Source organism: Apteryx rowi, unplaced genomic scaffold, assembly GCF_003343035.1.
Source record: "Apteryx rowi isolate R43461 unplaced genomic scaffold, aptRow1 scaffold_1241, whole genome shotgun sequence".
Classification (NCBI taxonomy): Eukaryota; Metazoa; Chordata; class Aves; order Apterygiformes; family Apterygidae; genus Apteryx; species Apteryx rowi.
The window spans coordinates 56,719-80,102 of NW_020447466.1; the positions used below are offsets into that span (position 1 = coordinate 56,719).

General features: G+C 60.2%; 2 protein-coding genes across 5 annotated transcripts in view; one reads left to right on the plus strand and one right to left on the minus strand.

Annotated features, from left to right (window-relative positions):
• The window catches only part of LPXN (leupaxin), a 3,828-nt gene extending 2,429 nt beyond the window's left edge, over nucleotides 1-1,399 (plus strand). Inside the window, exons 6-8 of the mRNA XM_026055612.1 lie at nucleotides 50-188; nucleotides 436-685; nucleotides 780-1,399. Coding sequence (XP_025911397.1) covers nucleotides 50-188; nucleotides 436-685; nucleotides 780-1,046 — 656 coding nt within the window. The 3' untranslated portion in view covers nucleotides 1,047-1,399. The remainder of the gene's footprint in view (nucleotides 1-49; nucleotides 189-435; nucleotides 686-779) is intronic.
• A 589-nt stretch (nucleotides 1,400-1,988) lies between these two features.
• CTNND1 (catenin delta 1) lies at nucleotides 1,989-19,016 on the minus strand. 4 transcript variants are annotated; one of them, XM_026055618.1, is made up of 19 exons: nucleotides 18,898-19,016; nucleotides 17,736-18,054; nucleotides 16,571-16,642; nucleotides 16,105-16,263; nucleotides 15,369-15,901; nucleotides 11,170-11,633; nucleotides 10,875-11,058; nucleotides 10,462-10,579; nucleotides 9,628-9,781; nucleotides 9,206-9,223; nucleotides 8,890-8,958; nucleotides 7,188-7,315; nucleotides 5,915-6,065; nucleotides 5,436-5,628; nucleotides 5,209-5,323; nucleotides 4,953-5,040; nucleotides 4,545-4,592; nucleotides 4,315-4,412; nucleotides 1,989-3,881 (listed from the first exon to the last, which is right to left on the minus strand). In XM_026055618.1, exons 2-19 carry the CDS (start codon nucleotides 17,928-17,930, stop codon nucleotides 3,873-3,875), a joined length of 2,796 nt encoding a protein of 931 aa, XP_025911403.1. In that variant the 5' UTR covers nucleotides 17,931-18,054; nucleotides 18,898-19,016; the 3' UTR covers nucleotides 1,989-3,872. The 4 variants fall into 4 exon arrangements, with proteins under 4 accessions (XP_025911403.1, XP_025911402.1, XP_025911400.1 ...); XM_026055617.1 differs by having other exon boundaries at nucleotides 3,814-3,884; XM_026055615.1 differs by lacking the exon at nucleotides 1,989-3,881 and adding an exon at nucleotides 3,916-4,157.
• Nucleotides 19,017-23,384: the final 4,368 nt, after the last annotated feature.

The window sequence follows — 23,384 nt, forward strand, 5'->3', positions numbered from 1 at the left end:
GCATCCTCATCACCCCCATCCTGGACATCCCCATTGCCCTCATCCCCAGCACTCCCATCACCCCCATCCCGGGCATCCCCATCACTTCCCATCACCCTCATCCTGGACATCCCCATTGCCCTCATCCCCAGCACTCCCATCACTCCCATCCTGGGCATCCCCATTGCTTCCCATCACCCTCTATCCCAGCAATCCTCATCACCCCCATCCCAGGCATCCCCATCGCTTCCCATTGCCCCCCATCCCGGCTACCCCCATCTCCCCCATCCTGGGCAACTTCATCACTCCCCATCCCAGTCATCCCCATCACACCCATCCCGGGTGGCTGCGACGTCCCAGGTGGCCAGGACACCACKGTCCCTGGGGTGGCGTCCCCACCACCCAGTACCTATTGCCTGGCTCCCATCCACGGGAGCCCGGGGCAACGGGGTGAAGGCCACCCGCGCAGGGCCGGGACAGGGCAACAGCGGCAACCCGGGGCGGGCAGGCTCCCGCCAGGTGCCCCCAGCCCGGGGTGCCACGGTGCTGCCGCACAGGTTTCCACGAGCGCAACGGGAAGCCGTACTGCCGCCAGGACTTCCTGGCCATGTTCGCGCCCAAGTGCCAGGGCTGTGAGCGCCCCGTGACGGACGACTACCTGTCGGCCCTGCAAGGCGTCTGGCACCCCGAGTGCTTCGTGTGCGCGGTGAGCGGGCGTCCGGCGGTGGCGGGGAGGGGGGAGCTCGGCGCCTTCCCGGAGGTGACGCTGATGCTGTCCCCCGTCTCCGTCCCCGCGCCAGGATTGCCTGTGCTGCTTCGCCAGCGGCTCCTTCTTCGAGCTGGAGGGTCGGCCCTACTGCGAGCTGCACTTCCACCAGCGCCAGGGCAGCGCCTGCCACGGCTGCGGGCGCCCCGTGGCCGGCCGCTGCGTCACGGCMGCCGGGCGCAAGTACCACCCCGAGCACTTCATCTGCGCCTACTGCCTGGGCCAGCTGCAGAAGGGCGGCTTCCGCGAGCGCGCCGACAAGCTCTACTGCCGGGCCTGCCACGACAAGCTCTTCCTGTGACCGGCGCCGCCGTCCCCATCCCCCCCCCGCGAAGGAATAAACAGCCCCGAAGCCGGAGCCCACCCAAACTTTGTCCCCAGCCTCGTGGAGATGTTATAACCTAGGCTATTCCCCTCGTCCGGCTGCCTCCCCGCAGCTGCCATGCCGGCTCCCGCCTCACATTCCTTTTTGGGAAGGGGTCACAGCCTTGCTTTTGGATGGGCTCGGGAAGGGATTCGGCCTGCGCGGTGCTGCCAGCCCTGGGCGCAGGAAGCAGGCTGGCTGCCTGCAGCGCGTGGGAACTCTTATCAGGGCGCCGGTGGGGGTAAGATTTTCAGCCGCATCCGGCCTCRCGCACAACCCCCCCCTACCGAGAGCGGCTCCAGGCCGCCCCGCCGCCACACRGGAGCGAGCGCGCCAAAAAACTTCCCCAGGATGCGGCCCCGGAAGTCGCCCACCTGCCAGGGAAGGGTCGTCCCTGCCGGCTCATCCCACCCTTACTCCCGACCCCTTCCCGGATTCGGCCACCACCGGCAGCTCCCGCAAGCCTGGGGGCTTCCGGGCAGCAGCACAACAGGCCCATGCACTAAGGGAACATTTGGGGCTGCCCCCATGGCAATGCGGGGGGGGCAGGGCCGCAACCGAAGGGCCCAGCCACCGCGCAGGATGCGGGAAGCCAGCAGCGCCGCCCAACCGCTGCAACGCTGAGAAGCCGTTTCCTCCGTCAGGCCGCGGTTAGAGGGCAAAAAAAAAAAAAAAGAATCGTTTCGGGTGAAATCGTTGCAGCGTGAAACCAGGCGGAAGGTTTAAAGCCGGTTTTAAGCAGAGCTCAGAGGGTTGCATGCGAGAGCTGCAGTACTCGATACTAAACGGAGATAAGGACCAGGCCTAGGGCATTTCACACTTCGCTACCCCCCTAACAGCACTTGCCTCAGCGCACGTGCCCCCACACTTTAAAAACTTTATTTATATAAAAAAATCATTTCATTTTAAAAGCGTTACAAGAGTGTGCACAGGAATCAAGACAACGAACAGCAGGTTGCCCCCTAGCTCCCCTCCGTCCTCCCCCCGCCGCCCCCGGGAGAGCCAGGGATGAGAGGAGGGAAGGGAGGAAGCTTTGGGGGTTTTGTTTTGTTTTTTGGTTCATCTGGAATTAAAAATTAAAAAAAGAAGGAATTAGTGTTTTACATACGTAAGAAACGAAAAGGAGAGTTAGACCCCAGAACAAAACCAAACCGAGCTGAGATGGGGGCTGGAGGCAGACAGGACTTGCAGCCACGGAGCCGGGAGGTGCTTTCAGGGAGGGGGGGAGCGAGAGGCACGGATTTACGCGTGCCCCCCCCCCTCCGTGCAGTGTGCGGGAGCCCGTGGAGGGGGGGGACAGCACCCATAGCAAGGGGGGGGGGGGAAGGTCCTCGCCTCCAGCTACAAACTGGGGAGGGCTCCAGCTCCAGTTTGCAGCCTTGCAAGGAGGCTTCCAGTTGCACAGGGAGCCCACAGTCCCCCATCTCCTCCCCCCCCCCCCCCAAAAAAAAGATTGCAGCACTTAAGTGTCCCCTCCCCGGACAGCAGAGGGGACAGGCCTGTGGCGCCCCAGCTCCTGCGACAGTCCGTTCTCCAGGGGGCAGGAGGCAGGTGAAGCCCCTGCTCCCGTCGGCCGAGAGCAGTTGGGCTGGGATCCTCCAAACGGAGCTTCCCGGCAGCACTGCAGGCAGCTGCCGGCAGGGGAGGGCAGCGCTCAGCCCTGCCCGAAACTGAAGAAACGCCCCCTCGGCCCCAGCTAAGCCGGGCGGTAACGATTCAAAAGAGCTATTTCACAGTGGCAAAGAAAGGCACGTCGAGAGAAAGTGAGAGGGGCACCGCCGTGGCCAGCCCGTGCCCGGGGATGGGGAACGAAATGGAGTGGGGGGGGATCCTGGCTTTACCCGCTCGCCACCTCGGCCTGCTCCAGTACTCGAGCCAGTCCCTAAAGAAACCTCTCTCCCCAAAAAGCCCTGCCGCAGCCCTTCCTTCAGCAAGGGCCAACCCGGCCGCCCTCCCGCCCTAGGGGAGGCCCATCCCGCTCCCACCGCGCTGCCCATCTTCCCACATTAGGATCCCTCCTCCTACAGTCATCCAGGGTGGGGGGCCAGCAACCCCCCCATCCAGACCTCTCCGCTCCCCCAATGGGGAGCGAGGCCGACAGGTCGGAAGCAGATTCCCCTTCCCACACCCCTAAAACCTCATCTAGAGCAAAGCAAGAGAAGTTAGTGCTGTTTCTCCTTCCCCGCATCCCCCCTCCGACGACTCCAGCCCTCTCCTTGCCCAAGCTCCGCCGCCACCAGGGAGGGATGATCCTTGGTTGATCCCGCACAAAAATATATCCTATAGGCAACAACAACAACAAAAAAAAGAGGTTGCGGGGAAGGTCTCAGTCCCTGTCCCCAGTGCAGGTCATGCGGATGTCTCTCCGGGCGGAAGGCAAGCGGGGGAGAGAAGGCAGTTCCTGGTGAAGGCAGAGACCTGGAGTCCTTTTGCAGCATCGACGCCGGTCGATCCAGCGCAGTCAGGCAGGAGGGTTTATACTCCCTGGAGGAAGGAGGTGGCGGAGGACAGGGAGGAAGAATTATCGATCAAGATGTCCCGGAACGGGGAGGTGCAGCTGTCTAGAGGAGGCAGAGCGGCCTGGGCTGCCCCCACCCCAGCGGGGACCAGGCCCAGTCATTTGGCTGGCTAGAGTTGGCACAAACAGTCCAGCAAAAAAAAACCAAAAAGAAGGTAAAAAATCAGTCCATTCCACCACGAAGAGTTATTTTATATATATATAATATATTATCAACCCAAACTGAGTGGAGGCAGGGACGGCAGCTAGATCTTCTGCTGTGGAGAGAGAGGGAGAGACGTTAGCATGCCCAGAGAGCGAGCAAGCAGATACGTGATCCCGGCCGCCGCTGGATCAGGCAGCGATTGTAGGCAGCAACGATCAGAGCAGAATTTGGCTGGCCAGAACACCCCTAATTGAGAGAGCGCAGCAGGATCTGTCAACGCTGTTCAGATTGGGCAAGGCACCGCAGGACATACCGACACGGGGTAAGACATGGCAGCATCCTCCTCCGCCTCCTCTACCTCAGGCTGCGATTCCTGCCCCTCCTCCTGCCGCAGACACACGGGGGTTAGTAGGGGGTGACGGAGCAAGGGGGGGTTAGTTGCGGGAGCCCAGTTCTCCCCTCCTCCTGCCAGCCAGGACGGTGTCATCCCCCCACCCGCCCCTGCCCAGATCACTCTTCTCTCATGACAAAGAGCCTCTCACCATCAACGGTGCTGCCTTCACCGGCTCCATATCTCCAAGGTCACCGGATCGGTCCAACGTCCTGCTGTGGTCCCTCTCGTTGAGTGTGGAATAGTTGTCTGGAGCAGGACAGGGGACAGTCAGACCACGCCACCTCGACGGGAGCCTGCATCCTCCCCAAAAGAGGCAAGCTCTGCCCCTTCCTGGCACACCGAGCAAGCGAAATGCCCCTCCTCCAGCCCCTCTCCTACCTGGTCCCATGTTGCTCATCTGGATCTCCTCCCGGGAGGATTTCTTGTCTAGAAGGATGGGAGAACAGCAGGTCAGACAGTGCCCCTGAAGCCACAAGCAACGCTGGGACCACCGCCTCCCTCAGCTGGCAGAGCTGCCAACTCTGCCTGCACCACCGCACTGCTGCCCCGAGGGTGTCACAGGACCTGTGTAAACTCTGGCCATCGTTTCTAGCAGTGAGAAACCATCTGAAGCCCAGGCCGACAGCTTTGTGCGAGCGGCCACAGCTCCCAGGAATGCCAGGGAGCGAGGAGCAGGGAGGGGAGGAAGGCTGGCAGTTCTGGGTACCCCCAAGCTAGGAGAAGATAAGGGGGGCAGGCGGCTGTTCCCCCGGCCTGGGGCACCCTCGCTAAAGGGAGGACGCATACCTGCTTTTTGGTTTCGGTCGATGAGAGGCAAGGTGCTGTCATCAAAAGAGTTGCCCCCCTGGGTCCGAGAGGCGTTGCTTAGGTTCACCTGCAGTACCAGACAGCGACTGCTCAGATGTGGGCAGACGCCCCTTCCCCATCATGGCACGCAGCCCCTCCAGCCCCTCAAAAACCAGGATGAGCCCACAAACAGTTCCCTTCCACAGCCCAAGAGCAAGGGTCGAAGCAATCATTTTCCCCTCGCCCATTCCCATACCTGGAAATCTGACTTCTTCCAGCCTTCCTTCTCCAGTGGCTTCCGCAGTTCTTTATAGCCCCAGACTGTCTGCAAGACGAGGGCAGCAGCCCGGACTTCTCTCTCTGAGCGGTTCCTATGAAGAGGCAAGGGAAGAGATGTTTGGCAATACCCTCAGCTTTAAGAAAGCCTCCGGGGAAGCCAAGGGAAGAGAACCTCCTTCTCTGCCCTCATACCACAGAGCCTACCCAGATTTGTTGATCAGCACCAACTTCTCAATCCCCTGCGTTTCCCGCAGCTTCTTGGCAGCCTCAAGATTGTCCACAATGACTTCGTTGATGGTGTTGAGGATTGACACCACTGTGTCCTCAGAGAGGTTTTTGGCTGGCGTCTGCTGGCCTCCAGGCAGGTTCTTCACTAGGTTGGGGATGGCATGTTTACCTGAGAAGAAGAAAGAGCTGGGCATGAGCAGGAGAGGAAAGTGAGGCCAGGAGTCACTGCAGGAGGATCAGAAATAGCCAACAGCTTTGGTGCTTTTCTCGATGGAGCCCATCATATGCTACTCCAGGAGAAGAGCAATAGACAGACGCCAGGCCAATGCTGGGCTGATGCCAAGCCCACACACTTCAACGGCCCAGGATCTAGAGAGAGAAGGTTCCTGCCCATCCCAGGTGGACAAGGAAAGCATGACCAACCCTCACCACACCAGGCCCACCACAGCCCTCACCTATCAGCTCTTTGTTACGCAAGTCAACAGCCAGGTTGCGCAGGGCTCCGGATGCCGCTTTCACAACGCGCTCGCTGTCGTTGGTCAGGAGGTCAGCGATGGCGGAGAGCCCCTTCTCTTGGCGAAGCGCTGAGCGGATGCACCGGCCGTACTGCGGGGGAGAGAGGGTAGAGCACCACAGTGTCACCTGGGCAGACACAGCCTCTTTCTGCTCCTGGCAACGGAGACAGGACTGGGAGCCTTGCAGCCCCCATTGGTCTTAGCAACAAGGATCCCTGGCTTCAGCTCAACAGGGAGAGAGATTATGAAGGCCCCATTCCCATCCCAGGATGAAATACTTCTTGCCTTAAGCAGGGTCAGAAAGACACCATCCACATGAGAGCTGTTCCAAGGCTCTCCTAGGCCCAAACAGACATGAGTGTGGTAACCCAGCAAGTGGAGGGGCGTGGAGGACTGAGCCCTGCTCCGGAGCACCCAAGGGACTTATGGCCCGTGGTAGCGCTAGACCCAAAGGGTGCACGGCTCTGTGGCACTACCAGTCAGTCACAATTTACGCTGTTGGCCCCTCGGCTCTGACAGGGCGAAGCTGGGCAGCAGATGCTCTGAAAAACAGACAGCCACCTTCTCCACCCTGTACGCATGGCACTGCGCGGAGGTGGCTGCTTCAGGGCAGACCCAGAGACTTGGCAAGCTGTAAATTACTGGCACCGCACAGCACCAGACCCAGATCACCTCAGCCATGTTTAAATTCAAGCCTGGTGGTTCCTAGTTCCCACACCTGTAACCCCTGGGTTATGTCCGGGAACGGGAGGGAGCCGACTCACAGCAGTGAGCCCGAGGCCAAAGCCCTCTTGCAGGCCAGGCAAGCAAGATTTCCCAGTTGGTCTCTTCATGCACACAAGTGAGGGCTGAAAAGCAGGACTGTCCAGCACTTGGCACTAGCCTCAAGCTTTCATTCCCTTCTCTCAGCCTAGACAGCCGAAGTAGTGACAGGCTGCAGGCAAGGAGACAGGCAGTCCTCAGGGAAACCAAGCTGGCAGAGCGCGCAAAGCCATTAACAGCACAGGAGAGACACGGCCCACATCTGAATTGCGCTGCTGAACGATGTTTTCTTGGGCATGATGTCATGCATGAGAAGACCAGCCTGAAAGGGTTGAGCTGTGGCCCTCTACAGCTCTGCGGGATCCTGAGGACAATGCCTCCCTGCTCCTCAAGGCCCCGTTCCCTGCAATGCTGACGAACTCGGACATGCCCGCCTCCACGAGGCACTCACCGTCCAACGGCCGGCGCACAGATTCTGAATGGCTCCTGCCGAAGCCTCTAGGATAGCTGGAGTCTTGCTTTCCTTCAACAGAGAGATGTATATCCGGACCACTTCCGGCTGGAAGAGTAGCTCATAGCCTGCCAAAGGGACACAAAGCAGGAGAAGTTACCCAAGGGTTCTGCCAGCACTTGAGATCAAGCAACCGACTTGTTCAAAGGAGTCCCACTGGGCACCCAAGGCCTGAAGCTTTTACCCAGGCTCTTTGCTCCCTGTAGGTTGGATGTGCAGGGGCCAGACTGCCCCACAGTATGGGAAAACCAGACCCCCAGCACCAGCCGGGGTCAGGCTGGAGGCTGTGGCTGCTGCCTGGGGTCCCTAAGACACACTGCAGCTCGCAAGAGGTTCTGGGCTGAGCCACAGCACTACCATCAGCAGAGCACCCTCGATTTTAGTCTAACGCCTGGCTGAGAGGTACCAAATCCAGGCCAGGGCATGCGGTGGGGCAGCAAGCTCAGCAGCTGGGTGCTGTGGTGGCAAAAGGCTCATCCATTGCTCTCAGCACCATGCTGCAAGAGGCTTGGGTTCAGCTCGTCCTCAAAGACCGAGGGCACCAGGTCTCTGCAGTACCAAGCTCCCTGCTCCCCTAGCAGGTAGACAGGAATGAAGCCTCCAAGCATCAACTCTTTTCCACAAAAATACTGGCTGAGAAGTGGCTTCTAAAACAGCGTTTGGCTTGCTTCTCCCCTTCTCTAATCTACAGCCACTGCCCAGTGGCCAGGCAGGGATGGGATCAAAATTTGCAGTTGTGAGGCCAGATTTTCCATCCTGCGCTAGGAGTTTTGCATCCATCCTAACAGGTGGCTCCTCCAGTTTCCCCACGGAGATGGATGCAGATTCCTTCCCCGCAGTGGGAAGCAGCTGCGAGCGTCTGATGGCACACTTGCCACACTACAAGACTGGAGTCTCACCAGCCACACCTCGGGTCAGCCTGGTGGGGGTGCAGCTGCATATTCAAGTTGTTCACAAGGTCAGGCCTGTCCTCAGCTTCCCTGCGATTCTTCCAGCGCAGGTCAACTCTTTGTACTCCTTAGAGGCTCTACGGTCCTCCCAGGAAGCACAGGGTGTTTTGGGGCAAAGCGAGGAGCTGAACTCAAGCCCTAGGCTCGAGTTCAGCCACTGCTCAGCCAGCGGAGAAGGATCTGCAGCCCTCAGAAGTTAGAAGTTTGTTCCTGAAGGCTTCTCAGAATGATCCTGCCTCACATTTGTGTTGGAGAGCGCTGTTCTAAGCAGTGCTTTTTGGTTTTAAAGTCTTTCAGGACCAGAAGAGAAGAGCAGGCCAGGGAATAAGTCACACTGAGAAGTCTGCGACATGGCAGAGGACTACCCTTCCCAAGGCTGCGTCTCCATGCTGTTCCTCAGTCCCCAAGGCAACAGCTCCCTCAGCAGCCCTAGCACTCACATCTTCAGGCAGCACTGACCTCTGCCAAACACAAGAGGCCTCTTTCGGCAGGATCCAGCTTCAAAGCTGTCTGTGGCAGAGCTATTGTTTTAACACAAAATTGGGCAACCAAAAACACCACTTCCGAGCCAAACTTCCATCCATTTGAGAGGCTCACTTTAGTGGGAAGTCAACCCAGCCCCTCTCCAGGACTGCTTGGGGTGAAGGAGGCCTGTGCACCTGAACCCTGCACAACTGCACTAAGGAACGTACCTTTGGCTGGAGTTGTTCTTTTAGGGAAATCCACTGTATCAGCACCAAGGTCTTCAGGGGGTTTTTTACCTTCAAAGAGCAAGCACAGAGGCGTAAGACACCTCTTCCCACCCATCCGAGCCCAACAGCTTATTGCCACCTGCTACAGGAGCAAGCCCAGAAGCAAGGTGAAGCTAAGCTACCAGCACGTCCCAGGATAGGACAACAAGGGCATTAACCATGGTGCAGGCAGCACACGCCCAGCTGGGGTGGAACGGAGAGCTAGAAAAAGCACCCAATCAAACCACAGAAAAATTAAAACCAAGAGCGCACTCACCTCTGGAGAACCATTCGTCTATTGGCGAAGCGGAGAGAAGGACAGGAGAGAGGGGAGGCAGGAGGAGAGAAGTGCCGACAGCATCATGGGGCAGATCATTTGGCAAGAAAGCAAAGGGAAGGGACAACACAGGAGAGAGGGGAAAGGTGTGGAGTTAGTGGAGATCCAGCCATCACCATCCCACCACCACAGAAACCCACCAGGAGACCATTAGCTTGTGTCAAATGCTTTGGACAAGGCAAGCAGTAACTCCCAAAGCCAGGGGAGGCACAAATCACTGTGTCTCCAGAGAAAGCTGCAATTTAGCCTTCACACAAGAGATGCCAGAGTAGGAACGTAGAGACCCCACACCACCCTCAAGCCCTACTGAAGTAGATCTGTCCTTATCCCACCTCCCTCCATGCTGCCACCATCCAACGAACCTTTGCCCTTCTTGGCACCAAAGCAGCTGGCAGCATGGGGCCCGGTGTTGTTGGCAGGGGCCAAGGGTGTCTCCTGGTAGCGCTCAGCGTGGGGGATCTCACGATGGACTTGGTAGGACAAGTTTCTCAGCAGGCACACACAGTTCTCCACCAGCTAGAGAGAGCCAGAGAGTTTGGCTCAGAGCAGCACGTGCTCAGCCCGCATCTGCCTGGCTGAGGGCCACATCTTGACCACAGCCTACAAGCCAGAGCTAGACCAAGTGGAGCTGAACTGGGGCCAGGCAGCTCCATCTCAGATGGATCTGAAGCAGACCCCATCCCAAGGCAGGCACGGCCAGTCCTGCCGATTTAAGTTCATACCCTGCTGGACCAAAAATCTCTCTGCCAGAAGCAGAAGTGGTCCAAGAAAAGATCTAGGGAAGATTCAAGTCAACAGTGGGTCAAGACAGATTAGGGAGCCGTGAGCCAGGGGATACCAGTGTGGGAAAAAGAGGATCGTTACACTCACATTGGAGAGACAAGTATTCCTATTGCCAACTGCAGACTGACAGCTGGACTCATCCAGGTCAAACACCTGGGTCTCTCCCTACAGAGCTTCTCTCTTCCCAAGAGGGTTAGAGAAAGATGTGAGCTTGACTTGGGTTTTCCACCTAGCCCTGTCACCTCAAATTCCTCCTAGGTGAAGTCCTAGACTCCCCCCGCCGTTCTCCGCCCTTCTTGAGAGAAGCCCATCGGCAGTCACCACCAACAGCAGAGCGCTACTGGGGTTGGCTGACAAGGGCAGAGCGCTACGGGCCCTGGTCCCACTCCATTCACCACCCCCTACCACGGTACCTTGCTGTCCGAGTCCTTCTGGCCAATCTCAGACTGGACGATGTAGATCAGGGCATCCACCAGCCCGTCACATTCCCGCAGCTTCCGACGGGCCTCGCTCCGCTCCGAACTCACGTTCCTGGCAGGCAGGAGACACCCGCCATGGGTGAGGCCGCTGGGGGCCAGAAAGAAACAGCCCCCACCCGGCAGAGCTCCAACCAGAGGAAAACTCCTCTGGCTCCTCCCCAGAGGGAAACTTCTCCTTCATCAAGGATTGTCACCACTAGCCATCCTAGAGGAGCAGCTCCTCCACAGACAACAGCAAGGTGGTCCCACAAGGCTACCAGAAGCAGCCACCTCCCACTCCAGAAAGGGGCATTACAGCAGCCCCAACCCACACCAGCTCTCGGCTGAGATCCAGCCCCCTCCTGTACCTAAGGCAGCCAGCGGTGTTAGTGAGCACCGATTCCCACTCGATATGGCGGGGTTTTGAGTCCTCATTGGGTTCCCGCTCCCAGCCTGAGCGGGGAATGACAACCTCGTCAGTCAGGGCGTGCAGTGCATGATCCACGATGGCCATCTTGATGGAGTCGTGCGAGGACAGATTCCACAGCGTTCCTACAATGCCACACAAGGGAGGCGCTTGGTCAGACCACGAGGACACAAGACCTGCACTGTGCACCCCTCACCCAAAGGATCAGTCCCTCCTTTCCTCCCTGGAGCAGTTACCTGTGATAACCTCCGTGAGGTCCATGTCATGGGCCTTTCGCAACAGGCGCACCAGGGCAGGTACCCCATCGCAGTTCTTGATGGCAATCTTGTTGTCTTGGTCCTTGCCAAAGGAGATGTTCTTGAGGGCCCCACAGGCCCCATAATGCACCTCCTTCTTGGGGTGGTCCAGCAAACCCACCAGCACGGGAATGCCCTTCAGCTTGCGCACCTCCGTCTTCACCTTGTCGTTGCGATAGCAGAGGTGCTGCAGGTAGGCGGCCGCGTTGGACTTGACGGCGTCCAGCCGGAAATTCAGCATGGCTATTACCTCCGGCAGCTCCGGCTGGCGCCAGCTGCCCGGGGCCGGGGCTCCCTTACGCAGGCTGTCCAGGCTAGCCAAGCTGCCCCGCTCGTGCTGAGCCAAGGGGGCCCAGTAGTACCGGTCAGGGGCCACTTCGTCCACCAACATGTCTTCATAACTCCTAGGAGAGGGGACAGCTAGCGTCAGCATGAGCCCTAGACTTGCGGGATGCTGTGCCCCCACCCTCGACCCATCGGAAGATGGGACGGAGGCAGGCTGCAGAGCAATCTTGTGGCACCTTCCTGCTCCCCTTGCAGCTGCACAGGAACGCAGGCCCCAGCTGGAGTCTAGAGCTGCCACCTCCTTCCCTGCAGGAGCCTCCCTGTGAAGCAGCCCCAGGACAGCTCAGGAAGCAGGAGACTCAGCGGGAGGAGGCAGCCCTGGCAGCAATTCTGCTCCCTTCCCACCCTGCTGGATTTGGCTTTGGGTCAGACGCACAATCCTAGTCTCCGCAGAAGCTCTACGGAGGCATGACCCAACCAGCCCATGTACAGGCAAGAAGAAATATTTGGGCTCATGGCCACTAGAGGGCAAGTTTATACCGCGCCAAGGAGCCAGGACAAGTAACTCAAGAATTCCCCAAGGCTTTGGTCAGCCTAAGAGCTTCGTGCAAGCCAGCCTGTTACACCATCATTAAGTGGGTACAGCAAGAGAGCAGAGTCTGGTTTCAGGCCATCCAGTTCTTTGCTGCGCTGTCTGGCCTGTACCCAACACTGTACCCAGACATCTGAGCTGCCCCACAGTGGTCCAGGACACACAAGCTGCTGCCTAACCAAACTGCCCGAAGTATTTCAGGGCATCTGCCTCGGCACATCTAAAGCAAAGACTTCCCTCGGGACGAGGCTCCGAAATTTGTTGCCTGCAGAGGACCAGTTTATTGGGGCCGCATTACTGCACAGGGGACAGGCTTATCCAGGCAACAGGAGACATCCCTGGTGCCCCCCGACACACACACATACGCGCTTGGAAGCCCTGCTTCTTGCCTCGTTTTTGTCATCACTAGTAAACCTGCCTGTTAAATATAATCTCTCCCCCATCCAGAGGGAGGAATTCAGCACTTTCCAATGGAAGGGGGATGGGAGGAGACTCTGCTCTTAAACGGAGGGGCCCGATGGCTGCAGTCGGATCTGCTACACCAGGGTGCTGTTGCTAAGCTCTGCAGGGGTCCAAGGCGAGGTAGCATCCTCTGGCTCCCGTCTGCCCAGGGGACTGCTCAGCCGCCTTCGGATTCACCCTTGTAGCTCCAAGATCAGGTGTAGGAAACTCCCCACCACCGAGCGGGTGGGGTAAGCTGCAATAAGGGGCAGGTTCTGCTCCCTACGCCAACCACCCCTGCTACAGACCTCCAGGAGCCAGGCACAGCTCGTGACCGCCGGCGCCGCAAACAAGCCACCCCGATACTTGTCTGGCTCACGATCGAGGTCGGCCGAGGCTCGAGCACCCCGAAGGGGAGTGCCTGCCCAACAGCAGAGGGGGGTCAGTGCCAGACCCCCTTCGTGGTCTCACCCAAGAGCAGATGGGGGTAGCGGTGGGGGGTGAAGCACGTCCTCCGCTGTGGCTGGAGCTCCCTTCTACCTCCCGGGCAGGCAGGGGGGCTCCGAGAAGAGCCACCCGAGAGGGACCCGCGCGCTCGTGGCCAGCATGTGCTGCGCCTCTCGGCTCAACGTGCTCTTTCCGTCTCCCGTGCGCCTGGCAAGCTGCCTCCCTGAAGGAAGTCATTAATGGCCAGGCCGCTGCTCAAGACAAACATCTCGGAGGCAGGGGGGCTGCTGATCTCGCCTGTTCCCGGTCCTCCAAACCCGGCGGCTGAGCAAGGATGGTAACTGAGAAGGCAGGGGCCAAGCCAAGCTCAACAGCGCCTGGATTCCACAGATTGCTGCGATCATTATCGGCCCGCGTGGGGAGGGAGAGCCGGGCCGCGGGGCTGCAGGAGAAGGGTCACTCCGAGCCCCAACTCTCCCGTGTTCGGCAGCGTCCCTGCAGGACAAGGTGACGGGCTCCACCAGGGCTCCACCCTGGCTGTCAGGTTGGGCACAGAGGTGGCCCCTTCTCCCTCAAACGCATCCAGAGTCTCCAAGGATCCCAAGCGCCCTCCCCTCGCATGGCTACGGCTCTCCCCTACTCCCAGCTCCACCTCCAGCTCATCTAACTCCTTTCCTTCAAGGCCTGGAGGGACAGAAGGAAAACAGCTGCCACTCGGCCCAGCAGCGAGACCTCGGGGTCTCGACAGCGGAGCCGTTCAGACCAGGCTACCCAGGGAGGAGGGCTCCTGCCTCCGCACGCTGGACAGGACGCGAAGCCGGGGAGGGTTTGCAAGCCGGAGCCCTTCTGCCTTGGCTGGACTCCTGCTTTTCTGGCATTCACTCCCCCTCCACAGGCCGAGGCCGGAGCAAAGCGGCCCTAAACCAGGCACGCCTGCTTAACCCCTTCCGGCCAAGTTGCTCGTGGAGGGACCAGCTGTGAAAGGCCACGTGCTCAAAACTGCTAACGCTGGCTTTTCAGAGCCGTTTGACTCAGCGCAGGCGGCAGGGGCAGCTGCCTTGCCCTCTCTCCTCCAGCCGACACCGAGCTTCCTGAGGCAAGGCGGGTCGGGGAATCAATCCGAGTGAAAAACCGCCCGGACTGGTTCAACACAGCAACAGAAACGCTTGTGCTGGCACCAGCCAAAAGGGCGGACAAAGCTCCTCCTCAAGCTACCGCAGCAGCCAAGAGCTACTGTGGATTTACAGTACGCGTCTGGAGACGGGCAGCTCTCCGGCAGGCGCTGGCAAGAGCCTCCTTTCCCTAGGGTCTCTCCCTCCTGCCGCTGCTTTACGCCCCAGGAGATCAGGGAGCCCATGACCAGCCTCTCCTGCCCTCCCCGGCGCTCTCGGGAGACGCACGTCCCTCTCAGCTCTCCGACACGGCCCCCTGCCCATCTCTGCAGTTTAGGCCTGGTCCCTGGCTGCGCTCCTACCACCCCACCATCCAGCTGCAGCCTCTCCCCAAACCTCACCCCACCGCACAGGCAGTGAGCGGAGCAAGCTGGGGGGCTTAAATCATCATCAGCGCTCGTTTGTGCAAGGGTTGCTGCTGCTACAGGACACTGGAGCCCAGCAGTCACGGCCTGGGGCACGTGACGTCTCAGGCCACCTGCCAGCATCTCCAAAGGGGCAGCGAAAGGACCACCAAGACCCTCCTTTGGCACCCTTGGGCAGCCGCAGGCTGGCAGGGCGGCCACTCCGGCAGCCAAGCCGGAGGAGCCGCTGAGCCGATCACCCACAGCCGAAACGAGGGGGAGAAGCTGCTCACCGCCAAACAGGTCGAGCGGCTTCTACCGCCCTTGCAACAACACTGCCCGGGGCGCCGCGGGGCTAAGCCTCGCTCGCCCCAGCCCTCAGCTCAGCACAAAGGCTCTTCCAGGGCTGCCCGGTGCTCCCTACCGCGTAGGGGCTGCAATCGCGAGGCTACCGCCGCTCCCGACGCGGGGCCGCGTCGCACAGCCTGTTCCCAGCAGGATAAACGAGACGCAGGAGGGATTTGCGCGGTGCCCGATCCCACCCGGCCGCAGAGCGGCCATCTCCCTCGGGAGCCTGCCACCCCGCTGGCAGAACAGGTAGCGCAGAAGAGGGAAGGGCCCGGAGCTACGTCCAACCGCCCCGTGGAACTCCTCGCTGCAGGACGACCAGCTCAATTAGCAGCAAGTTTTTAACCACCAATTAAACGCACAATTAGGGGCGGATGCAAGTTTTCTCCTGCACGAGCCACAGGTGACTCAGCTCACTGTACTGCCTCCTTCTTCTGAGGAGGATGGAGTTGTAGGGATCCCCTGCTAGCGTTCCCCAAGCCCACCACCACACGCCTGGTCCCCCAATACCTGAGCCGACGCCGGGGGTCAGATGGAGTCCCTGCCCGCCTGGCCGTGCCATAGTCGGACATAAGCCCGTAGTCCACATCTTCGAAGCCCACGCTGCGCTGGTCGTCCTCCAGGCCGTACGGCTCAGGGTGGAAGTGGTTGAGGTCCATGTTGCTGCCCCCAACGCGCACTTGAGGCTGGGGGCCGTAGACGTCCTGGCGGCTGGGGGCCCGGTAGGTGTCCATGGAAGGGCGGTAGCGCTCGTCGATGCGGGTGACCCGGGACAGGCTGCCGTAGTTGTGATCGCTGCCCGGGTAGCCGTCCTCGTAGGGGCGGCCGTAGCCATCGGGGTAATGGTAGTTGCGAGGGAGGGTGGCCGTGCCTGGCTGGCTCAGGTAGCCGCCAGGGCCCCCGTTGCCGTTCTTGCGGAAGTTCCTGTCCATGGTCTGGACGTAGTTGCTGGTGACGGGGGAGGTTTCCAAGGGTAACCCGTCGGGTCCCACGGGGACCTGCTGGACTGTCCGGGTGGTCACAGTCTTCACCACTTTCTTCACCTGGAGGGATGGACATTGGGCACGCTTCAATCAGGGAGTCCTGTCCCCAACCACACCTGTGTCCCCAGATTCCACCTCCAGCCCTGCACCTTGCTGTGGTTTCACACCCCCTTTCAGCTCACGGCACAACGAGCCGGCAGCCGTCACCGCCATAACGCCCCAGCCAGAGCCCATCCCATCCGTGTCCCGCCCCGGGCTCGTACCGTGGTCTCTGTGCGCCGGGTCGTCCCGTCGTCCGACGTCTCCACGGACACGACCGACATGGCCCCTTCCGGGTCCTCCTCCATGGTGTACGTCTCCTCCACGATCTGGCCCGGGTCCTGCATTCTGGGGATGGTGCTGTACAAGAGGTGGCTGTGGTCCTGGGGGAGCAGGGGGTGGGCAGTCAGTCTCCACCACCAGCACGGACATCCCTGGGGTCAGCCGGCCAAGAGGAGGAGCTCTCCTGCCCACCAGGGAGCCTCGCTGCCCCTGCTCATGAAGGACGACACCAACTTACCCCCACCCCAACCTTTCTAGGCCAGGGTGGCCACACTCGGGCGTACAAGTAGTCTCCCTCTCCAGACTAGGGTTGAGGCACTGCCAGCCCTGCCCCAAGCACCCCCCGCCCAGGACCTTCCTCCCGCAGCAGGCAGGCTGCCCACAGCCAGAGGGCTCGGCTCCCCTTACCTGCCGCCCGTTGAGTTTCAGATCTGGGAACTTCTGCCTCTCCAGGTCAGCATCGCTCAAGAAACGGCCGTTCTGAAACGCACATCACGGCGGCAGGCCCGTTACCGGACTGCCGCTCCTCGTCCTGCCAAGATCCCGTATATCCTCCCTCTCCCGTTAGCCCTAGGCCTTCGGGCAGGCCACCTCCAGCATCCTACCAGCACACGCCCCACATCTTGGGGCAAGCTCCCCAGAAGGGCGTGCAACGCACAGCAAACCACTGCCCAGTCCAGCCTGGCGAAACATCGAAGGACATACAGCTCAACCCACCCCGGCTCTCCCACAGCACCTACATCCAGCTCGCACAGGCACCCAGTCTCCCGACAGACAGGCCAAGAGCAGTCCCCAACGCTGCCCTGGAGACCTTCCGCATCTCCCAACGCGGGAACCGCAAGTCATATCCTAGAGGAGACATTACCAGGATAGCCCCAAGGGCTGAGGGAACAGGGTGGATGCTCAGCAGCCGATCGCAGAGCACTAGTTTGACCTGCTCGTGCTCCCCCCTGCGCTCACCTTTTCCTTCCCTGCCTGACCCCGCACATCTCTCCTAGCAGCACCACGTTTCACGGCCAGAGAGGTAACCACCTTCCGCCCGGCACTGCACACCAGCCCTCCGAGCACCCCCTCCTATAAAGAGGTCTCTCCCAAACCCGGTCTGGCTGTTTGGGGGATAAACAGAGACTCCAGGGACTCGCCGTTGTCGCACGAGAGGGAGACGGATGCATCCCCACAACCAGACACCAGCCCCTGCGTTTTGGCCACCTTCCAAGCAGCCGAGCACGGTGGGGGAGAGAAGATGCCCAGGTACCAAATACAGACAGCCTGAAGCGCTCACAAATCTCTCTCCCCCCCCCCCCCCCCCCCCCCCCCCCCCCCCCCCCCCCCCCCCCCCCCCGAAAGACTCTGGCTGCCAGGTAGATCTGCACATCCCCAAATCGCCTTCAGCTCCAACACACGTACAGCACTGTCACCATTACAAGACCAACCTAGACTTCCTCCATATCAAACATCCTAGGAGGGCTGAAGGAAAGGAGCCCGGCCCAGGGCTGCCCCCACTGAGGCAGGATCAGCACGGATGGGGGCTCCGGGAGCCGCCGCACCCGCCTCTGCCAAAGGGGCTTTTTACCTGGTGCCGCCGGGTGAGCGTGCCGTTGGCCAAACCCGGGCTGGCATCCTGGGGGGAGACCCGGACTCGTTCCAGCTGAGCAGAGACATGGCGCCGTTCCTCCTCGAGCGCCCGGGTCAGCTTCTCGAACTGCGCCTCCTGCTCCTTGACAGAGGCAAGGATGCTGGCGGTCGACTCCACTTCTGAGTCGTCCATGGGTGACGGGTGCCCGGGGTGGGCAGGGCGGGGGCGGAGGGCGCAGGGAGGCACAAGTGAAGGTGCCTTGGTGTCAGGGTGAGGGGAAGAAAAATAACCCAGAAGGGGGGAGCCGCTCTCTTCACTGCGCATGATTTCAGGAGAAGAAAGGAGGAGAGACGAGAAGTCAAAGAGATAGATTTCATTAAGACAGATTCTCAGAACAAGGGGAAAAAATAATATTCTTATGCCAATAACATCCACTTCCACCCACCGGAAACGTGGGAAGGGGGTCCTGGAGCAGCACAGCTCCAGGCATGGCTCAAATGGCCCCCACTGGCATCTAAGCTTGGAGAAGCAGCATTTTGGCAGCAGAAGGTCCTGCACTCCCCCACACCGAAGATATGGGGTCGAGCCAGGTTCAGGAGAACTGTTATGTACTGAGGAGCCCACCTTCCTCCTAAGAGCCTCCATCAGGCTGTGGGAAGCCTTCTCCTACACAGAAAGGGCCCCACAGAGCCGCTAGCGGGGCACAACATGGGACATTGTCTCGCAGAACGAGTGCTAACCCAAATCCCACCATCTCCTTTGGGGAGGGACAGAGGGAGATGGTCGTGTTATTTATCCCGCTCCCTCCTCCCCAGTGTGAGGGGAGCAAGGTGTAATGTGAAGTGGTGGTGGGACAGCCCCAGCTTCAGTTTGCCAGGCTCCACGGCTCCCTCCTACCTAGGAGAGGGTAGAAAGTGGGACAGGATCCCCCTAAAGGGGACCCCACAAGCCCCTTTGCCACCTCTCAAAACCCACCACCCTCCAGGTCCTTGCCAGGGCTCCCACAACGCTGCAGCCTTCCCAGGAGGTCTCTGGCCCACCAGTCTAGGGGCAGGCAGTGGCCTGGACCTCTCAGACATCCCCTCCCAAAAGAAAACAGCAAACGAGAGCACCACAATCAACATTTTGACAGAGAAAGGCAATTTGGTTCCATACAGACCTGTCAGAGGAGGAGGTTCGGGTTTGATTGGCAAAGGCACAGGGCAGCCAGGTCTAGGCGCAGAGAGTCATGGGAGAAACAGCCCAGCCACCACAGGGAGGAAGCAGGAGGGAAGAGAGCTGCAGAGACAGCAGGAAAGTGGGGTCAAAAACCACGCGAGCGAATTTAAAACAGAAGGTAGGGAAGGGCACACCGAGGTTTGGGGAAGGGGCTCATCTCCGCAGCCAGTTCTTCCACCCCTCCGAGGGGCAAGGCATCGTCCAGAGAGGGCCGGCGCGGTTGTAGACGCGGCACGGCATCCCCGTGGCAGCCCCCCAACTCCCCGCCGGCGGCTTAAACAGCCCAGGAGCAGAGGGGTGGGGTGGGCTCAGCCCTCCGCCCCCCGCGCAGCCCGGCTGAGTCCCAGCAAGCCCGCGAGAGGTTTTCCCAAACTCATGCAGTCACGGCAGGCATGCGGCAACTCGTCCGAGCCAGGCAGCCGCCGCAGAAGCTGCTTTCCCACGGTCTCCGGCGCAGCATCGGCTCTGCCCGTTTCCCCAGCGGTGGCTGTAAYGGCGACCTCGGACCGGTGCTGGGACGGCGCGCGGCATTGCCCTTCCAGAGCCCTGCCCCGTCCATCTCCAGTGGATCCACGCTCCCCGGCAGCCCTGCTCTTCCCGTGGCCCTTCAGTCCCAGCCCACAGCAGACACTAGCTCAGAGGAACTCGGAGCAGATATTTTCCTTTATTTCCCAAACGAACCCCTAAGCAAACCCTTCCCTCCCAGCGTGCCCGCTCCCATCTGCGGCTCCAGGGCTCCCAAGGCTTCCCCCGGGCGCACGCAGCACCCCACCGCTCCGCCTCGGCTTTTATCGGGCACCGTGGCACCCACTCCAGCAGAGCGGGGTGGTTTTACTTTTTCCATTTGCTTCGGAGGTGGCCTGCAGCACACGTGAACATCTGGTCGCCTCCACCCTGTAATCTGCCTTCACCAGTTAAAAAAAAACCCAGTTCTACTCGTGCCCATGCCGGGCCCAGCAGAGATGAGGCCACGGCATTGCGCACCTGCTCCGGTTTGCTCCGGCTCCCAGTGCCCTGCCCCAGTTCATGCGGGTTGGGATGATCACGGGCCGGTCCCCACCCCACAAGGGATGATGGCCCACCACCTCTTGGCTCAGGAGCCCATGCAGGCTTTCGGAGGCTCCCGGACCTGGCTCCTGGCTCAGGCACGCAGCTTCCCATCCCTCCCACCTCGCAACGGGTTGCGCCTTAAGGCTTCTTCGGTCTCCCCGAGCCTTGTATGGAAATGCGAGGTCAGCTCTGACCCTCGCTGCTCCAAGTTCTCACCTGCCTCACAGACTCCCAGAGATCCTCTCTCCGCAGGAGAGGTTCGGTGCCACCCCGAGAGTGCTGACACATCCAGACTCTCACCTTTGAGTCAAACGCTCCCCACCTTTGATAGGCATCCACCCAGCAGAGCAAGGTTGCAGCTCCTCAGCCTTCAGGGACTCGCTGAAGCTCAACATCAGCCCACACCGACACGGGAGCAGGTCTGCAGGTCCCGACCCCAGAGACTTTGCTGGAAGCACCCTCACACCCAGGAGCTCCAGCCAGCAAGGTGCCGGGGGCAGACTGCCCAGATGGACAGCCAACCTGGTCCCTCTCCCCTAGAGGGGGCAGAACTCCTTGCCATATCTCAAGATCCAGGCTCCTCCAGCAGGTCAGGAGGGTCCTACCATCCAGACCCTCTACGGAGGTGGCCGAAACCCCAGCCAGAAGCCATATTGGCTCGTTCTGATTCGTTTCCAGAGCAGTATTTCGCCCAGCCCTTCAGAAGCACCACTGCACACAGAAGGAATCCCCTACCTGCGACACCACTGCCCGCACAGCTACGCTGCCTCTCCACCCAACGGCTCCCCAGCCTCTCCTCGACCACCTCTAGCTCTCCGCGTGGAAGAGGCAGCTTTTTGGGGGGGGGGGTGTGAGGACACACCACCAGCAGACTGGCTCCAATCCGACATGGCTTCGCATCTCAGCTCTCCCGGAGCTCGTGAACGGTCTCGTTGGCACACAAGCGGCCTCGACGCTAAGCGGCGAGCAGGGGCCGGCAGGGCTCGCCTCCGCAGGAAGGCACGCAGAAGAGAGGCGGCAAGGGCAGCAGATTCCTCCGGCCCCGCGTGGCTGCCAGGCAGGCCCCGGGGCAGCCAGCGACACCTCCCCAAGCCCTGGGTCCCCACCTCCGCGCATGCCCTGGGAACACGGCCTGGAGACCGCGGACGCTAACAATGAGACTCACAGGGCCGTTGAGGGCCCCAGATAAGGGGCCGGAGCAGCCATGAGGCTGTTTCCTTCCCGTCCTTTCCATGGGGAGTAAACACGCAGCAGCGGAGGGAAGGAATGGGACCAGTCCCTCCCCCGCTACCTCTCCCTGGACCGCTGGAGTCACAAATGTCCCTCCAGCCCAGGCAGGGGGACATGCAGGGACCTACACAAGTCCCCCTTCTCCTTCTGGTCCTCAGGGGAGAGCAGAAAGCCTCTGGGAGGGGAGCCAGCCAAAAAGCTTTCAGCTCACGGCTCTGCAGACCCATCAACGCCAAGGGATTGCTCCAGAGCCTTTCCTCGGCCACCTGAGGCTCCCTCTCCACAGGATCAGGCCGTTACCCACGTTAAGCAGCATGGCTGACCCCGTGAGCGCTCTGGAGCCTACCCCGTGTGCCCGGCACGGCCCTGTCGTTGCAGGCAGGAGGTGCCAGCACAGAGCGCAGCAAGGCCAGAGGGTGCCGACAGTCTGAGGGGGCTCTTCTAGCTCAGGGCTTCTGCCGTGAGGACGCGCCACCTCCCTCCGTTCTCGTTCCAGCCATCTAGTCTTCATCGATCCAGGATTAAAGCTAATTACTATGAGGCAGCGCCAGGTCCAGGGAGGTTAGCAAGAGCTGTCCCCAACTCTGCCCGCAGGCACACGCCAGCGCAATCGCAGGCAGCTGGCTCGCACACAAACCCCAAACAGCCACCTCCGCCTTACGCCCTCCCAGCTGCGCAGGATCTGCCCCAAATCCCCCCCCCCGGCCTGTCCCCTCCAGGCACACACACCAGCATTTCAAGACCTGCATGTAGCAGAGGCCCTCACCACCTCCTGATGCCAGCTCAAGCCGTTGGTCATCTTCAATGGAAGAAGCAGAGGGAGAGAGGAGAGCTCCAGCTACGTGGTCTGATCACACTAACCAACAAGCCACTTGCGACAGCTCCAAGCCAAGTAAGCTGGATCCCGCGAGGCAGAAGGGGAAATTCCAAGGATCACTTTGCGCCCGTCCCCTACCCCCACCTCCTTCCTCAGCCTCTGAAGATGCAACTACAGAGCATTTTTCCAGAGCCAGACCCTGACCATCTTCGAGGACGGCTGCAAGAAAGCCTTTTCATCATGACAGAGGCACTTGCTGACACACCCGTTACTTAAAAACCCCAGCAAGCCAAAAATATTCCCGCTGGCTTGGTTCGGGGCAAAACAAAAAGCCTAGAGACAAACACGCCCAAGAGCAGCTTCTCCCCCCAGGCAGGAAGAGCGTCCGAGCATTTCCCCTGTTGCTATCAATAAGGGGGGGACCCCAGTGACCAACACAACCATCTGGAAAACCTTCTATCCGATTCATCTGGCCTTATCTCATCTCCCAACCTCCTTGCATCAGGATACCCCTGTGCTGAGCCCAGAGGTTTCTGTGCTCAAGCATGTCTACAAGAGATGTCCAAGGCACGATGTCTTTGGAGGACTCTCCTTTGCTTTTATGGAGGTAGGCCATGAGCAGATTTGCCCGCACAGGGCCACCACGATATCCACAAAAGCCTCCCTGGGTAGGCTAAAGGGTCATTAATAGCCAAAAAAACACTTTTCACCCTGACCAAGCTTCCCCTGGAAGCAGCTTTAGCATAGGGCATTCCTCCTAGACCCCCTTCCTCTGCGTCTCAGGGCGTTACCTTCCTCCAAGCTGAATCCCTTGCCTGGAAAAACAACTTCCAGGGCTGGACCACGACTGTAGCCCATCTAAAGTTCCCACTGCACCCTCCTCTGCTGGAGGGTGGAAGTTCAAGCCTTGAAGTCTTCCCGCCAAGAACGTTTCTCTGCTGGCCAGGGAGGATGCAGATAGGACGCAGGCAGAAGGCTTGACAGGCAGCACCTGCCGCAGCGTACAGACCACCAGCTGACTTGAGCACGCGGCCTTCTGCTTGGGTCTTCACAAGAGCTGGTCCAGCCCCACTCTTGAAGGGAGTCCTGCAACCGAAGCCTTTGGAGGGCTATTACCTCATGGTCCTGGGGTGCCTCCATTTAAGCCACTCCCTCAACACAGGGGATTTTGGACAAAGTTCAGTCCAAAGCCAGAATCTGCCTCCGCCACGTCGGCCCCGCTGAGCTCTGATGCATCAGGCACTCCTAACAGCCCTCCGTCACTTGGTGAGAGGGCAAACGGAGTCGCGCCGGCTCTGACGGCTGTGTCTCAGCACCCRCCTCGCTTTCCC